This window comes from Rhamphochromis longiceps, linkage group LG12 (genome assembly GCF_057381845.1).
Source record: "Rhamphochromis longiceps isolate RC_006_pf linkage group LG12, R_longiceps_female_GT1.1, whole genome shotgun sequence".
Lineage (NCBI taxonomy): Eukaryota > Metazoa > Chordata > Actinopteri > Cichliformes > Cichlidae > Rhamphochromis > Rhamphochromis longiceps.
Window position 1 is genome coordinate 37396066 of NC_140568.1, and position 19278 is coordinate 37415343.

A 19278-nucleotide genomic window follows, 5' to 3' on the forward strand; every position below is an offset into this window, starting at 1 on the left:
AACCCCCCACAGGATAGTGTAACCTCGGGAACGGAGCTGCAAATATATATGTGTGATATAAGCATATATTAACTAATAAACCTAGACAGTAAATACAAGTGACCTGCCCAGACTGTACTCAACACCTTTTAAACTTGTATTTGTTTTCTTTTAAAACACTTGAGTTATTTTTATATTTGCTTTCTTATGTGTGGGCCCTTTGATTTGACACCCTGTAGGGGTTAAATGTTTTGCTCCTAGAACGAACTTGCTGTATTGCTGTAAAGCACTAATAAGTAGTAAGCTTTCCGTAGTTGTTAATAAGGAAGAAACCTTTAAAACTGCAAAAAGTTTGATGTTTTAAGTATTTTTGTTTCACACTTTGCACTGAACACAAGTCAGCAATGTTCGTCCACTGGAGACGTTTCATAATAGAGAAATGTATATGGTCTATTATGTAATAACCATTACTATCTCTGTGGAGCCTTATCACAAATTGGACCCCGTTTAAAGGGAGGCAGTCTGCAGCTCATTTTTGTGTGTATTTTAGTGTCCGTCTGGTCGGTATGGCTGCTGGCACTGATGAAGCCCCTGATTAATGGTTCAAACACATGGCTTGTGCCCAGACTACCACTGTGAGTCACAGTTGGAGTGGCTATGGTGTGACTAGGTGGTATGATTCAGTGACCTTAGTTCCTGTGAGCAAGGTAACCATGTGTCAAAAGCATAACTTTTCCCCTATATTTGCTTAGAAAACAGTGTTCACTGCCTTTAATGGCGCAGGGAGGATAGAAGATGGTTAAAAGAGGACTCTGTTAATGATTAAATATTTCTTTTCCATTATCGTTTCTTATTGATTTCTTTTTATATCTCAGAAAAGAACTAAAGAGATTTTTTTTTAAAGGAATGCATCCTTTTTTATTGCTGACATCTCCTTTTTCTTGATGTGCCAATAAAGTCAGGTGGGCAAAGATTTGCACAAGTTGTCCTTATGCTGAAAACTTTGTTGTTGTTGTTTTTTGCTAGGTCAAAGTATCGCCTCATAAACCCAGAGAGATATCATCTAGTTTTATAATCTATTTCTATGACCGGCCTCATCCTTCATGTGATAATAACCGCCATCACAAGTTTAACTGAGACAATAAACACTTTAATAATACCCCCACCCATCAAAGCTTTGTTATCTTATTGGATGCTTGACACATAATCCTGCAACTGAATATAACCAGTGCCTATAGCTGTTAGAAACTCCAAACAAAGCTACAAGCAGATCTGAAACCCACTGGATTAAACTCACTTCTTTTTAGTGCAAATCCAAACTTTTTTTAGCCAGTTCTCCTTGTACAGCTCTATCTGGTTGACACAACCTCTGCAGGAGGTGTTGAAAGGATTGTGCAAGTCTCGTGAGACCAAGGAACACGTCAATCTTATCAAAATCCCCTGTGCGTTGATATTTACCCCAGGGGGCAACATCTGTGAACCTGCATTGAGCAAAGGTTGATGCAATTTTGTCTCACACCTGACTGCAGCCTTGAAGTTGATGCCACTTGGGTCTGTCAGCAGAGAAGGTAGGATATCATTTCTACAGCAGAGATTTCTGTCTTTTGAATGTGTTAAGTGAGAAAAGAATAAACTGCTATTTAGACTGCAGGATGTGCATAAAGATTTATTTTTACTCATAGAAATTCAGACTTGTTTGTGCTGTTTTTTCCATTTTTCCTCACTGAGTATGTACACTTCAGGTTAAACACGGCTCTGGAGATGCATAGTGAATGTGTTAAATCAAACATATGACTGAAACGTAGGAATAGATGTGAGCAGGCACATCCACAGAGAGTTAACATCTCTCACTGCTGCTGTTTTTAGATTTTCCAATGCATTTTCAATAGTTAAGGTGTTTTTCTGTGTAATGTGAGAACTAAGTCACCAGTGAGGCTAAAATGAATTTGTTTGCATCACAGGACAGTTTATAAAGTTTTTACATAATCTGGAGCAAAGGTTTTTCCTCTGCTACTTAATGTTGCCAAACTGCAGTTTTGTAAGTTTATGAACTTTGGTCCAGAGAAATCTTGTCAAGGGCAATCTTGAAATTTTGAGGTTGGACTGAGATCCTGCTTATCTTGACAGATTTCAATCTTTAACACAAAGTCAGCATTTGTTAGAAATCTGGTGCAACATTGATTATCAGATTTATTGTTGTTACATCCCTGCAAAAAGACTGATTGCTTTTATTGGTGCAGTTAATTGAACTTGGAGGAAAATATCTGCAGAAAACTTTTCACTTGTTTCTGCTGTTGCTAAATATTCACATTAGAGGGCATTCATTCACTGTGTAGAGCACAGGCCAAGGAAGAGTTATTTTAAGTCTGACATGATTGTTATTCAGTATGTTAACTGGTAATGGCAGCACTTTCACGATTATCTGGGTGAAAGGTGCTGCTTGGAGGCAAAGTAAGTCTACGTGGATTTAGCAATGCTTCTTGCCGCAATACTAGTAGTTTCAACATGCACTGCTGCTGCGTGTGTGATTGGCAGCACATGCGGTCACTGGCTGTGACCTGTTGCACTGACTTTGGTGAATGTCAGTCACATATAAATGAGTGGAGTGATGCTGTTTCATAATCTTAACTGCTTGGAGAGTCCTCGGTGGAGGGTTTCTGGAGGGTTTTCATGCTAATTTCATCTTCTCTGTTTCTAGCAGACATAAGCTCAAAGAAAATTAATTTATGAAGAGCAATAGCCCTGCAGTTATGGATGGTAACATGGAAAGGTATGTAAAGAGAGATGAGTCCTTGGGCAGGTCATATAGATATAGGACCACTTCTTTTCAAACTATCTAAAAATTAGATTTTACGATTATCATCAGTTCTCATTCGTGTCATCTCAATGTCTGCTCCAGCATTCCTGCTCAAACTGAGTCAGATGCCACAGATATAAAGACCCACACATCTGTCATACTCAATGGGAAAGCCAAGACGGGCGACTTCAGTGCAACACTGCCTCCAAAGATCCATCCACTCAGTAACACTGAGTTACTGACCCAGCCTCCCATATCGTCTGAGCAGAAGGGAGCTACTGAAGGATTTTCCACAGGTAAGGGTGAAATGGCGATGGTAACGGTATGCCTCCAAACTAAAAGAAAATTGTCTGTCCTTGGGTGTAAACCACAAAGTTTTCACATAAGAAGCTAGAGTGAAAGACACCCACTTCTTTTCAACAAATTCTGTTTATTATCTTGTTTTAGGTTGATTTAAATAATTATTTTCAATAAGAAGACTGAATACGTAAAAGCATTTGCAAACTGTAAAAAAGCTAATGAATAAACTTTGTCACTTTAAATGTCAAAACACAAAGGCATTTAAGGCTAGATATAACCTACTCTGTGGGGAAACAAGAAAATAAATATCATTTTAGATATTTTCAGACATAAAATGACCGCAAGCTGGAAGGAAAAGAAATTTTCGGGAAATATGAAAACAAAAAAGACAATAACACTTAAAAGAAATCACTCCTCTCATAAAGACAGATGGCTGCAAGGCTTTAAAATTTCTTAGGAATGCTGAAGCATACAGGATTACTGGGGCATCAAGTGCTAAAGATCGTCTTGAACATGCCTTTTAAAACCACGTGAAATACTCGAGAATTTTTACTGGATGGCAGAATTTAGTATGTTGTCTGTGTGCTCATTCAGTCCTGTAACTAAAATCACATGACTTCTTCTGGCTGAACCTGTTTGTTAGGTACGCATTTGTAATGTGGAACTTCCTGTTTCAGCTCAGATAACAGCAGAGCCTTCACTGCACACTGCACATTAAAGTAACTCACCTAGGGTAACAGCACAGAGATATCTGCAGTCCTGTGATACACCTGACTAGCTGTGTCTTTTGACTTGTGATTCATGGAGAGTATATGCAGCTGCCCTTGTTCTCGCAATACAGAAGAGCCCAAGGCAGTTCCCCTGTCGACGGCCCATTTGGCAACAAATCTAGCCCCAGCTGACCAGTTATGGAGCACCGGCAGAGAGCAGGCAGTGAGGCTGAGAATGGAGGAATCAGGGCCAGGCTCAGAGGCTCCCATCACCGTCCATCAGATGTTCCTGGAGACAGTCGAGAAGTATGGGAATCATCCAGCTTTGGTTTCCAAAAAAGATGGCCAGTGGATGACTCTAACCTGGAACCAATACTACGAGCAGTGTCGTGCAGCTGCGAAAAGTTTTCTCAAGGTTTGTTTGCTTGTTTTGCAAATCGTCCTGCATCTGTTGAACAAAAATTACACTTCAGTGAACTTCAAATATAATGCAAAGAAGCTATTTGGCAGTCGTAGATCTTTAGAATGTTATTAATTTGCCTTAAACATTATTTCATAAAGTTGGATTTTAAGAATTGTGAAATAATTAAATAATTTAAGCATTTATTTAGCATACACTGCAGTCATTCATTTTAACGTATGCTGTTGTCATTCATTCACAAAGTTAGTTGTAAACCAAGTTGCCAGAGTTGTCATTTTTAACCAAGAGATCAGCAGATGCTGGGGATCACTCCCTTAGACCTTTCCTGCACCCATTCTTGCTCTTTGGCCTTAAAAGATCTTTGTTGCCTCCTGCATTAACCTCAAACCCAGGCGCTTAGAGGATTTGACACTTGTGCTCCTATAAAGCGCAAACTTAGAACTTTTAAGTCATCAAATGCTCTGAATTAGAAACAAAGTAACCAAATGATTGTTAGAATTCTGATTTAAACAAACATCGACTCGGTTTTTGTTTTGTTTTTTGGTTGTTTTTAATTAGAAAGCTGTGTTTATGTAACTGAACAATACTTTTTGAACTGAAGGCTGCATAAATAATTTAACTCCTGGCCCAGTTTTTATAAACAGCACTTCTTATCTTAATCTTCTTGATGTGAGAACAGCATGCTGGAAACTTGGGTGTGTGAAATGCCCAGCTTGTGTTACGTTTTATGTTTCACAGCCATATCTGTGTCCCGTGTGAGTGGAGTGGCTAATGAAACAAGACGCAGAAGTAACGAAGGTATACGCCTGCTGCGCTGTGTAATTAAAGTCACTTCTTCTTTAAAAGCATCTACCTGTCCTTTGTTTTTATCAGTTGGGGCTGGAGCGTTACCATGGTGTAGGGATTCTGGGATTCAACTCCGCTGAGTGGTTCATCTCAGACATCGGCTGCATCTTGGCCGGGTAAGATCACTCTATAAGGAACTGAATCTGATAACATTTTAAATTAGTCTACTTTTGGACCTGTGTTACCTCTGCACTGTCTGACATGCACATTTATCTTTGTCCTTTCTTATCTCAGAACCTCTGTTTGTGTCTCCACCCACATGAGGCTCAGTTAAAATTACATGGATGTGATGTTTGGCATTTTTTCAAGCTGTCAGGAAGTACTAAGTGACATTCAACTTGTGCAGTTCGGACACCGCCACAAACTGCACAAGTGCACAAATAGAATTCCTCCAATGAATTCCATTTGTGTCCCATAGTCTAAAGACATGGAACAGGGTTAGGTTAATTTTTGATTTTAATTTCTAAAATCAGTGTGATTGTGAAAGGCCGTCTGCCTCTCGCCCTGTGCCAGCTGGGATAGGCGTAATCACCCCTCACTTTATTTAGTTTTTCTTGCTTAATCTACAGTTTAAAAAAATACTCATTTCTGTTCACCAAACAAAATATCTAATTATTTTCCACTTCACATCAAGCTGTAGCCAAACTGGTAACACATGACAGTGACTCATACAAGGTAATATATAGCTCAAGCAATTGTTTGTCCCTTAGAGGGCTGGCAGCCGGGATTTACACCACAAACTCACCAGAGGCCTGTCAGTATGTGGCTGCCAACTGTGAGGCCAATGTCCTGGTTGTGGAGAACCAGAAACAGCTCGACAAAATCCTGCAGGTCAGCAGTTTCATCTTAATTCACCACCATCTCTTTATAAAGTAATACATGTATTACTTGTGAGTGAGGTTCTGTCCTCACATGTTATCTTTGTATCTTTTAACAGGTTAAAGATCATCTACCTCATCTGAGAGCCATTGTTCAGTACAAAGGCGAGCTACAGCAGAAAGCTCCGTTCCTGTATACAGTACGTCTACATAGCAAACATTTATTTACTTATCATTGATGCACTGTTTTGATTCAACCTCCTTATTTCTGTAGTGGGAAGAGTTCATGAAGCTGGGAGAGGATGTGCCCGATGAGCAGCTGAATGCTGTGATTGACAGTCTTCGGCCCAATGAGTGCTGCACCCTCATCTACACCTCTGGAACCACTGGCAACCCTAAAGGAGTCATGTTGAGCCATGACAATGTGAGTAGCCCTGACAAGAGATTTCTCTCTCTCTTCTTCTAAAAGGTATTGGCTTTTAAGATTTAAGATTGAACTGAAAAGTCTTTGAATACTGTTAATTTTATTAAGTAGCCATCAAATTGTTAAGGCTCAGATTGCAGCTTTTTTCTGTCTTGTTCTAAATCACGTGTCAAAGTCAAGGCCCGCGGGCCACATCCGGCCCGGCGTACATTTATATCTGGCCCGCGAGATCATTTTATATAGCTGTATTATTATTGTTATGCATTAGTGATGTGTCGGTTGCAAACGAAATGGCTCTTAGAGCCGGATCCTTGACGTGAACGGCGTGAGCCGGCTCCTTATCGCGAGCCATGGGTTGTTTTTTTTTTTTTCTTTCTCTCACCCTCTCTCTCTCTCTCTCTCGCACTTATTTCCGCTTCACTCTGCATGCGAGCCTTGTGCTTTGCGCTGGGCAGAGGTGGGAGGGGCGGTAGTTACACTGGCATTGCTGGTAAACCCGTGTGTCTTATTAGTGGAGCTAATGTGGCTGTAATTAAGGAATTTTATTTAAGACGGCACTACGAGACAAAACGTCAGGATAAGCTGAAAAGTACAGACATGTATAGACAAGAAAAGTATAGACATGATGGACATTGCACAGCTGGCCATCTTCATCCGTGGAGAGGAAATATTGAACATTAAATCGCACGGAACAATGACAGGAAAAGACTTTTTTTAAAACGTATGTCAAAGTGTAACCGACATGAAACTGCCCTGGGACAAACTTGTTGGACCTACAACAGATGGAGCGCCGGTGTTGTGCGGTGAAAAAAGTGGACTAGTCAGCAGGATGCGAGTAAAGATGCAGGGGGAGAACTGCATATCACTGCATCATACAGCAGGAAAGGCTGTGTGGTAAAGTCCTAAAAATGGAGCATGTAATGATCACCGTAACGCAAACCGTAAATTTTATCGGAGCTAAAAGTTTAAAGCACCGTCAATTTCAGTCTTTTATGTGGGAAATAGATTCAGAGTTTGCCGACATTCCTCATCATACAGAGGTCCGTTGGCTGAGTTGGGATAAAAATTCTCAATAGAGTTTTTGAGCTCAGCAACGAAATCTGTCAGTTCATGGACATGGCATGTATGATGCGGTGAAGACATTTCAAGTGAAGTTGTCACAAATGCACCAGTGCAACTTGCCTCACTTTCCCTGTTGCCAATTAATGTTGAACCAAGTCAGCGGACTTTGCTGAACTGCACATGTGCAGATTCAGATGGAGCTGCAGTGTAATGATAGACTCAAGGGAAAGTACGACACTGAATGGCCCGCACAGTTTATTAGTTCCATTCCTGAAGCAATGCCCAGCTCCGTCTACATGCGGCTCCAACCTTGTATATGCTTTCATTTATTTTTTCTGGGGGTTTTGGCAGCATGTTCATATTTCTAACTTGCATAATTTTGACAGGATATATTTTTATGAAGAGCAAAATATTTAAAGTTAAAGTTTATTTTTTTAAGTTTATTTAATCTGGAATATTATTCCTGTCTTTTTTTAATTCATATTTATGTTTAAAAAACATAAACAGTGTGTTCAATAAATATTTATCTTGTTTGGCCCGTGACCTAAAGTGTGCCTTGAGTTTGACACCCCTGTTCTAAATGATCAAAAGTCAGAAAAACCACAAATTTCACGTAGAAGGAGATTAGCCAAAATAACTGGCTTAGTTTCGCTTGTTAGCACAATTCATTCAATTCATGGATGGATTTACATAAACATTTTGCCTGAAGTTGAGCCTGATTCAAGTTAGAAGTGAACAACTTTCCAAAATCTGGATCTGGTATTTTTTATCATTGCAAGAGAGAGCAAAATGTTACACTTCACATAACATATGAAAACATACCAAACTGAAATAATAAAAACTTAGATAGAGAGATAGTCTTGTACCAATTTACTGCTTTTTAAGTATTTGAGCTCTATTTTTTATGTTTCATTTGCATCAGGAATAGTTCATTATGAAGCTCCAGTTTTCACTTCATTAGCTTAGTTCTAGCACCTTTAATAAACATGAATAAAATTGAATTTGCACAACAAGCTGAATTACTGCAGCATATCTTATGCAGGCTGTAGGTTGTAAGGACAAGCTTTTAACTCTTCAAAGAGTTAAAGCATAGCACTAGTGGTTCAACCAGAGAGCTTTTATATAATCTGGCGAGTTCTTCTACTGTAATTTCATAATGTTGTTTCGATCAATGTGTGAGAGGAGTACTCTAAAGATTCAAGACAAATATTTGGCGAAAGAAAATACCTGGTGACTTTTTCCCCACTTTTAAATGTGCAGATAACATGGACTGCCCATGTGGGATGTACCATATTAAAAGCAAAAGGCGGTGAGGAGATCCTGGTCAGTTACCTGCCGCTCAGCCACATCGCAGCCCAGATGATTGATATTTGGGTCTGCATGGGCTTTGCTGGGACCATCTACTTTGCAGAGCCAGATGCCCTTAAAGTAAGCATGACTATTACCTCATGAAAAAGGAAACATTAACTAAATATATTTGACTGTAATGACCATTAATTTTTCCAGGGCTCTTTAGTAAACACACTTAAAGAGGTTCGCCCAACTTGTTTCCTGGGAGTTCCTCGTGTGTGGGAGAAGATCGAGGAGAAGATGAAAGCTGTGGGAGCCAAAGCATCCCCAATGAAGAAGAGAGTGGCAGGCTTTGCCAAGTCCATTGGCCTGCAGTACAACTACAGTGTCATGAACGGGTAAGACAGCAGCAGGGATGTTAGACGAACACGTCACATGTTTGTACAGTTTAACATCCCCAGGCCATCACTTTATAACATTCATAATGCATAGAAAGATTTATTTGTGCAGTTGTGAGTGATGGTAATGTCATCGGTTCTTCACGTATTTGTTTATCTCATAGTGTTGAGAACTGTAGTAAATTTGCCTTTCTCAAAGCAGTTTTGAAGTAACTCGGACAAGCCCCCAAACACTGTGAGCGGACTATTTACAGAATAATTTTAGAAACAAGAAAAACATTAAGAAACTTGCACAGTGTACAAGAGGACAGAATAAATAAATTATAAAATTACAAAGTAAAGCAAGAAACATGAAGAGAAGAGGAAAGTCTCAAACCAGGGCTGCAGGATAACCCAGCAGGGTGAGGCCAATCAGGTCTGCACAACATAAAAGAAGGTGCCTTAGGCTGAAGCTGGTCAGTTCTCAAATTACTTTGATTTTCTTTGTGTTGGTTAAACAAATAAAAGGAGAAAGAGAGTGAAAAAAAAATCATGCAAGACTCTGGCCAGGCGTTTTGCACTACGGCCAGTGATGCTCAGCTTTACCTAGAAAAACCTTATTTAAAATCATATTTTAAGTTTCGTTAAGTTCATTATTCCTAAACAAAAAAGATCCTCAATAATTTTGATAAAATATTGGTTTATTTTGTGTGTTACAGACAGAATCAGGTGCCGTGGGGCTTCATGCTGGCTAATAATCTGGTCTTCAAGAAGGTGCGTGCTGCTTTGGGCTTGGACCGCTGCAGAATATGCTGCACTGGAGCTGCACCGATTACCAAAGACACTCTGGATTACTTCATGAGCCTGAACATCCCTTTGAAAGAGCTGTATGGCATGAGTGAAAGCTCTGGCCCTCACACCATCTCCATCGATGAATACCGCGTCACAAGGTAGACATCGACGTGACTGAAGTGTTGGATTGTGGTTAAAGCAGGGGTCAAAAAATATTGTGTTGAAGGTGATAGATGGTTGTTTTTCATCAAGCATACCTGATAGATTATAGCCAACGTAATAACTGTAAACAAAAACCTGACAGCATCTAATAAGGAAATAGACTTCTTAGCAGTGGCCTATTTATTTTAATCACAGCAACAAAACTTCTTTGAATCAACACTTCAGTCCATCTGAAGTCCTAGATTCACTGTTTCCAGCTCTGAATTTGTTTTTACTGCCTTCTGAGGGGGAAAAAAACTTAACTTTGTCTGCTCCTTGGTGCTGAACAGTGGGTTTATTGGAGTTTGTTTTTGTACTGAGCTTGAAAGTCACTTCAAGCTCTGTAGAGCTCAGGATGACTGCAGAGGCATATTTCTTTAAAGATGAGCAGGTATGTTACAAGTGCCCACGTTGTCCAGTGCTGACATTGACCTTTGATAAACTAGTTACAGGGTAATCCCCATATTACCAGGAACTTACAACAACCTTATATTTGGTTAAACAGCCTGAGTATAAAATACCAGCTTTCTAATAAATTCAAAATAGAGCAGAAGTAAAGTAAATGGTAAATGGCCTGTATTTGTATAGCGCTTTTCTAGTCCCTAAGGACCCCAAAGCGCTTTACACAACCTGTCATCCACCCATTCACACACACATTCACACACTGGTGATGGCAAGCTACAATGTAGCCACAGCCACCCTGGGGCGCACTGACAGAGGCGAGGCTGCCGGACACTGGCGCCACCGGGCCCTCTGACCCTCTGACTAAAGTGAACTCTTTTATAGTGAAGGGGAAGTTTGTATGACAGTGCTCATGCTCACACATAAATAGAGGGAAGAAATACTCTAAAATAATAATAATAATAAAAAAACTGTATGTGAAAGAGCGAAATATATTTAAAAGCATAAGAATAAGTCCTAAAAGCCTGAGGAAACACCTGTTTACATGTAAAACAATAAAAACATAAAAAAAAATATGACACAACCTCGATGCTTCTGCTTAACTGGGCTCTTTCTGTGACACTTTCTGTCATATTTTTGTATATTTTGTATATTTTTAGTTTTAGTAATTTGTGTGATGATTAGTTTTTTGACTCCATTATCTATTATTACCATGTGTTATTTCAAATATCTCTGCAGTCTGCAGATGATCTCTCTTTTTCATGAGGCAGCCACAGCTCTTTATATATTCATACTTCCCGTCTAAATAAAAATGAGGATGGTTCATTTAGACTAAAGCATCAGAAAACAGACACAATTTGAAAATGTTTGTCCAAACGTATTAAAATATTTAATTTTGTTACGGAGCTTCTTACTGTAAAAAGTCAATAATATAAAAAAAAAAGTGTCAGGGCCAGGAGTTATTGTTGTTTTTAGGAGTACAACCATCTCCTTAAAATGTTAAATGATCATATTTAAGCCACATTTGTGTTATTTTGCTCTGATTTCTATGTGCTCAATTAAAAGTTTTAATGCAGATTCTGGTCACATCACTGGCTTTTGATTTGTCTTTCCAGCTGTGGAAAGGTGATGATAGGCTGTAAGATAAAGCTGGTGAATCCAGATGCGGATGGGAATGGAGAGATCTGTTTCTGGGGTCGTAATATCTTCATGGGCTACCTGAACATGCCAGACAAAACAGCAGAGGCTTTGGATGAAGATGGCTGGCTGCACACTGGAGACCTGGGAAGATATGATGAACAAGACTTTCTGTATATCACAGGAAGGATCAAGGGTAAGCTATAGCTCTGAATCTGGGAGAAAATGCACCAAAAGACACATTTAGGTTATAGTTGTGACACACTTATCACACTTCTATTGACTGCCACTGGCAACAAAACAGCTGAACCTGTTTCTAACCAAGTTCAGAAATGCTTTCCTATTTCCTAGTTCAAGCACTAAGAAGAGTCTAAGATATAACCCAGTGGGTAAACATGCCATGTCACAAAGCATAAATCATTTCAAACTGCTGCCCTGTTTCCAGCACCTTGCTCAGAGAGAAAAGTTCAGTTCTGAAGGCAAAAACCTACATAGCAAAATTGGTGTGGCCCAGATCTGGCCCACACTATGTGCTTACACATGGCCCACGTACCGCAAAGAATGACGGCCCTTTGGTTTGCTAGAGGTGGCCCACACATGGGCCAGCACAAGGCCAGGTGTAGACATACTGTTGGTTCTGCGCTGGCCCAAGTGTGGATTACCTCTGGCAAACCAAATCTGGGCCACAATTCTTTGCGGTATGTGGGCCATGTGTAAGTTGTGTGCCAGAACATAATAGTGCAAATGTAACTTGACAAACCTCCGTTCAGACAGTGAATGGACTGATTCTTATTTCTATTCTACCAGATCACTCAAAGCACTCTATACAACATGGCCCAATCACACACTTTCTCTAAACTAAGTGCTTCCTAAGTACATTCATTCACACTCACACTCTTGACATGCAGACTGGAGGAGCCAAGGATCGAACCACTAACGTTCCGACCAGTAGGTGACCTGCTCTACAGCCACCTGGTGGCAAATATGAGTAAACCGTCACTAGGTTTTGGATAAAGTGTACACTCACAAACCTGTCAAACCTGCTTTTGAAACGTTGGCTACCATAGCAGTACAGTATTGCAACATGGCATATGGATCTTCTAACTAAAATAGGAACATAGGAACATAAATAGTGCCATCATTGCCAGACCTAGCCCACCTCTGGTTGACATACACCCTGCCATGACACCAGTCAGTCAGAAATGCCAGCTTGATGCCAGACCTGTTTTCTATGAGCCTGAGCCACATAAACCAAACCACAATTGGGCCGGATGTGGCATGCTGTCAATAGAAAATTGCACTTAGTAGTCAGTATAATCTTTTAATAATATAAGTTTGCATATGGTAGAATACTGCATGTTGACCTTTTGATGACTCAGGCTGTTGTTCACTACAAGACTTTGTGTGCATTCCAGAGTGGTCTGGCATTCACACCCACATCCTAGGAGCATGGGAGAGGTCGTACCTTTTTTTGTTTTATGGTAGGGTAAACGTAACTATGTCAGTTTTAGTCTAAGTGCCTTTTGTTTAGATGAACTGCTGGACTTCCAGACTAGCAGGTTTAGGGAAGTCTTTATGGGGTCACACTCTGACCCCCCCCCCCCCACACACACGTGTATAAAAGGGCCAGACCTGTCTGCTATGTGGGAATGGGTTTAACCCAGTAGTAGCAAGGTGTGCCTAATAAAGCGACTGTGAGCGTATATAAAGTTGTCAGAGCTACCTTAGCTTTAACAGTAGTTGAAATATTACCCTAATAATACAACGCCAGAGGAGCTGACACAAACATGTCACAGATTTACCATCTGATTATTTGAGCACTACCAGCATTAAAATCTAACTCCTTTGGGGGAAAAATAGCACACACTTTAGAAGAACATCTTATGTTTTGAAAAGTGTACATTATACATTTGAAAAACAAACAAGCAAACACATAACTTACTTACACTTTGCGGACAAAAATACTGGGCCACCTACACATTAAACCTACAGGAGCTGCTCGGCCACCACGAAGCTCCTGGCACACAGTTTTTGAGCTGATGTTAATGCCAGAGTAGGTTTAATACTCTGCAATTACTGAGTCAGCAGAGCTAGAGCTTCGGCAATGTGAACCTGGACATTTCATGGCTGAGTTCCTGTGATGCCTAGAGACTTACAGTTTGAATTAATACCACTTACAGCTGGTGTAAGATGATTGTCTTCTCTAGCTTTAATTCTTTCTTCTCTTTTTTACACCATTAACTGACATTTTACTCAAGGTAATTCCCATCTGTTTGTATAATAAATTAAAATAGTGATTTGGACATAATGATCAGCAGAATTCAAAGTATGCTTTTTCAGAATTGTTGTCTAATCACACTTTTTTGTGTAGTGAGTGCATAAAAGTCAAGTCAAGCGTGGAACTAACTACCTATTTTCACTGCTAGTTGTTTAAAACCCTACAACCAGATACTGAGATACGCCAACTTAATAAGAGGTGACGCGTTTTTGTCTTTCCTGCACAGAGCTCATCATCACTGCGGGTGGCGAGAACATCCCTCCTGTCCCCATTGAAGATGCAGTGAAGTCTGAACTGCCCATCATCAGCAACGCCATGCTAATTGGAGACAAGCTCAAGTTCCTCTCCATGCTGCTCACACTTAAAGTAAATGATCCTCTCTTTTTGCATACAGGCATTGTTGCTGAATAAGCAAAAAAAAAAAAGAGTTACCACTTCTGTTTCTTTTTCTGCAGTGTGTCGTGGATGACAATGGCGAGCCCACAGATGAGCTGAATCAAGAGGCTTTGGAATTTTGCCGACAGCACAGCGTAAAAGCAACCAAGGTGTCCGAGATTATAGCCAATAAGGAGCCAGCTATTTACAGTGCCATTCAGGCTGGCATTGAGCGTGTTAATGCCCGATCAACATCCAATGCCCAGAAAGTCCAGAAGTGGGTTATAGTGGAACAAGACTTCTCCGTCACCGGAGGAGAGCTAGGTCAGCTATCTGAAATTTATTTTCCTTTTCCTACAAGTATAGTACATGTAGCACTGCCATTTAAAGTAAGTATTTGCTTCTGCTTTTTTTTTTTTAACTTACTGTTAATCATTTTTAACCGAGGTCAATGTTTTGTAACTGGAGTGACTGCCAAACAGTGTTTCCGTGGAGTCTTTTCAGCAGTGATTTAATCTCTTTAAGCTCAGCGGAATGCTAAACTTTATCATGAGATCAAAATAACCTATTTTTCTTTGTTGTCCTTCTAGGACCCACCATGAAACTGAGGAGGCCCATTGTTGTGAAAATGTACCAGGAGAAAATAAATGAAATGTATGCAGTGGCTGCAGGAAAACAATAGAGTGCATTGCACAGGGGTGAGAGGAGGTCATGGGATGTATGGACATACATACTTTTTTGTAAATAAAAGACATAAGTCAGAGTCAAAATTTTGCCAAACATATCACTCGAACATGCCACATATAGACTGTATGATGACACAGATACTGCTTGGTGTCTGTCAGTTTCTGAAGGAAATATCATGAATCATAAATCCCACTGTAGCTCAAAAGATATGTAAGATATGTATTATATACCTGAAGCAGCTGTGTGTATTTAATGATTTTTACAGCGTTAATTGCCAGTTTCCTAAAGGTAATCTCACCTGGCAAAGACTGGAGATTAAAGCCATTTTTATAATGTGAGATGAATATCAGTAGTTTGAATTTATCCAATCACACATGTGCAAATTGTAAACTTTACATTTGTGCTTCTCCATGTACAGTTTGACACAGTTTAATATTTATTTTGAGATATTCAGTTCAATTCAATATTATTTATATAGCGCCAAATCACGACAAAAGTTGCCTCAAGGCGCTTTATATTGTACAGTAAATCGCACAATAATAGATACAGAGAAAAACCCAACAATCATATGACCCCCTATGAGCAAGCACTTTGGCGACAGTGGGAAGGAAAAACTCCCCTTTAACAGGAAGAAACCTCCAGCAGAACCAGGCTCAGGGAGGGGCGGGGCCATCTGCTGCGACCGGTTGGGGTGAGAGAAGGAAGACAGGATAAAGACATGCTGTGGAAGAGAGACAGAGGTTAATAACAGATATGATTCAATGCAGAGTGGTCTATTAACACATAGTGAGTGAGAAAGGTGACTGGAAAGGAAAAACTCAATGCATCATGGGAATCCCCCGGCAGCCTACGTCTATTGCAGCATAACTAAGGGAGGATTCAGGGTCACCTGGTCCAGCCCTAATTATATGCTTTAGCAAAAAGGAAAGTTTTAAGCCTAATCTTAAAAGTAGGGATAGTGTCTGTCTCCCGAATCCAAACTGGAAGCTGGTTCCACAGAAGAGGGGCCTGAAAACTGAAGGCTCTCCCTCCCATTCTACTTTTAAATACTCTAGGAACAACAAGTAGGCCTGCAGAGCGAGAGCGAAGTGCTCTAATAGGGTGATATGGTACTACAAGGTCATTGAGATAAGATGGGGCCTGATTATTTAAGACCTTGTATGTGAGGAGCAGGATTTTGAATTCAATTCTGGATTTAACAGGAAGCCAAAACAGGAGAAATATGCTCTCTCTTTCTAGTCCCTGTCAGCACTCTTGCTGCAGCATTTTGGATTAGCTGAAGGCTTTTCAGCGAGTTTTTAGGACATCCTGATAATAATGAATTACAGTAGTCCAGCCTGGAAGTAATAAATGTATGAAAAACTTTTTCAGCAGAGGGCTTTCTTATAAAGCAGCAAACTGTTTCTCCAGGCTAAATGATGATCCTCTAAATTTGTGACACGCCATTTCCTCTCCAGCTTACGAGTCATCTGCTTTAGGCTACGCGTATGAGAATTATACCACGGAGTCAGGTGCTTCTGATTTGAGGCCTTAGTTTTCACAGGAGCTACAGTATCCAGAGTCGTACGTAGTGAGGAGGTAAAATTATTAACAAGATAATCGACCTCTGTTGGGGTAGCGTTCAGATAGCTGCTCTGCTCTATGTTGGTACAGGGCATTGAAGATGATAACAGTGGGTGGATTATATTCTTAAACTTAGCTACAGCGCTTTCAGAAAGACATCTACTGTGATGAAGTCTACTCTCCACTGCTGTGTAATCAATTATTGTAAATTTAAATGTTATCAGGAAATGATCAGACAGGAGAGGGTTTTCAGGAAACACTGTTAAATATTCAGTTTCTATGCCATATGTTAAAACAAGATCTAGAGTGTGATTAAAGTGGTGGGTGGGTTCTTTTATCATTCTATGATAGTCAATTAAAAATGACCAAACTGTAATTAAAAAATGTGTCTGTGTCCTATATTTAAAATGTATATGGCCTATTGTTTCACTAAAAGGTATGTATATGCATTATAAGGCTTCAGTGCCTGAAGTTCAAGGATACAGACCTTCAATTTCATTAGTAAAAGTCTTACTAAAGCGAAAAGAACTTCACTTTAACAGGAAGAGGCCTCCAGCAGAACCAGGCTCCGCAGGTCCCTGCATCCTTCATCAGCCTGAGCCTGTTGCCTGATCCAGACCTGAATAAATGCAGAAATTATGATATCTTAAGGTCTTTAAGATATGATGGGACCTGATTATTTAAGACTTTATATGTGAGGAAAAGAGTTCAATTCAATTTTATTTACTTAGCGCCAAATCACAACAATAGTTGCCTCAAGGCACTTACTATTGTAAGGCAAAGACCTGGAATAATACAGAGAAATCCCAACAATGGGACAACCTCCCATGAGCAAGCACTTTGGCGACAGTGGAAAGGAAAAACTCCCTTTTAACAGGAAGAAAGCTCAGGCAGAACCAGGCTCAGGAAGGTGCGGCAGATCCAGTGATGAGAAGCCAGTATGGGAGAAATATCATTTCTTTCTCTTACCCCACCTGTTGTGTTTTGGAGCAACTGAAGACTCGGGGAGCTGTGAAGCTGTCAGTTTAGCACTGAGCCAATAATGCAATAATGACTATACATTTCTCAGCTCTTCTAAAAAAGAAACAAACAAACAAAAAAACTTCTTGGACACGAATAAGGAAAAGCTTCCCAGGCTCCAGTTTAAGTCTTTAAGTGTGGACAACCTCATTACCAAAAAGATCCAGCTAGATTAGGGATATTTAAATGGTAAATGGCCTGTATTTGTATTGCGCTTTTAAGTGCATGAGTAGCGAGACTGTGCACAATTGCAGGCAACAAAGCCAGAGGCAACACCTAAAGCATGGGAAAAACACAAGCTACATTTAGCTTGGCCTAATTTCAGGACTTGCATGGTAGATCACATGTCAACTGCACACAGAGGCGTCTTTAGGATAAACTGGAATAATATGCCTGCTTTTCCACTTTCCGACAAATCAGATTACATCCTTGGATAAACTTGTTTCAGATAAAGATGGCATTTTGGCCAGAGACAGTCTGTTCAACTGAGCAGAAAATTTACATCTTATCCTCCTGCATTGTTTGTCCACTCAACTTTTTTGTACTGGAATGTGGTTTCATGTTCACTACAGAAATAGGGTACGATAATATCAGATCGCCTACACATGATACAGCATGCCTTACTCTGTCACGGAACAGAAAGCAGAATACAGGTTTGTTATCATGATCTCTAACACAATGTTCTGTGAAAGATGTTTTCCACTGTCTCTCTCTCTCTCTCTCTCTCTCTCTCTCTCTCACTTGTGAATGAACAGAGGTGCTCCAGCAGAGCTTGACTGATCCACGAAAAAAAATTTTATGTGACATGTTCACAAGTGTAAGGGTCAAGCTGCAGTTACCAAAATTAAACAAGTTTCTTTATCTTTAAACACGTGATAATTCTAATAAAAATTTGGAAATAAATAATCACTAAGCTGGCATGTAAGTGGACGAAAGCAGCAGAAAAGCAATGTATACAAACATTTTACTGCAGGAACCATCAGCTGTCATATTACTTTGGAAGAGGGGTGGGTGACCTCTAGGCCTCGAGGGCCTGTGTCCTGCAGGTTTTAGACATCACCTTGGGTCAACACACCTGAATAAAATGATTAGTTCATTACCAGGCCTCTGGAGAACTGAGACATGCTGAGGAGGAGCTGTGTTGGATCAAGGACACATCTAAAACCTGCAGGACACCAGCCCTTGAGTTCCCCCACCCCTGCTTTAGAACATTGAGCATGTAATCCTTTTTCTTTATGTGGCATCTGATTAAAACAGCTGATGTCATCCTCATCTGCGTCCTCTCACAGAGTCAGAGCCAAACTGACTCAGTTTTTTTCATTTATCAGCTGAATCAGCAACGCAGTCTCCAGTACTGATAACTGTTTTGTTTTTTATCTGCAAGAGGAAGGTTTTTACTCATGTGAATTTACATAGTTGAAGATGCTAAGATTCTTGCTTTTGTTGAGAGTGACCACAATGGACAAGATTAGAAATAAGTATATCAGAGAAACAGCTCAGGTTGAGTTGTTTGAAAAGAGATTGATGGTTAGAACCAATGACTGTGGAGTCAGTGATTCAGACATCTGGAGAGGAGCGATGGTGGATAGACTGGACAAAGGATGTTGAGGATGGAGCTGCCAGATGGGAGGAAAAGAGTAATACCACAGAGAAGGTTTACATCTCTTTACTTTTTTTTTTTTACATTGTAGTCAAACTGTGTTAATAATTACTTTTAATAGGTAAATGTGAAAATGAAAAACAAACCTTAACACGAACTTGACACTGGGAAGTTATATCATCATTCAAAAACAAAAAAA

The 19278-nt window shown here is 40.0% G+C and overlaps 1 protein-coding gene across 1 annotated transcript; it reads left to right on the plus strand.

The window, feature by feature from the left end:
• Positions 1-1474: 1474 nt before the first annotated feature.
• On the plus strand, positions 1475-16824 carry LOC146657837 (long-chain-fatty-acid--CoA ligase ACSBG2-like). Its single transcript, XM_085426191.1, has 15 exons — positions 1475-1547; positions 2678-2749; positions 2879-3072; positions 3918-4201; positions 5081-5169; positions 5764-5884; positions 5991-6071; positions 6146-6295; positions 8618-8785; positions 8864-9045; positions 9744-9974; positions 11535-11752; positions 14061-14200; positions 14290-14533; positions 14800-16824. Exons 2-15 carry the CDS (start codon positions 2706-2708, stop codon positions 14889-14891), a joined length of 2238 nt encoding a protein of 745 aa, XP_085282317.1. The 5' UTR covers positions 1475-1547; positions 2678-2705; the 3' UTR covers positions 14892-16824.
• The last annotated feature ends 2454 nt before the right edge of the window (positions 16825-19278 follow it).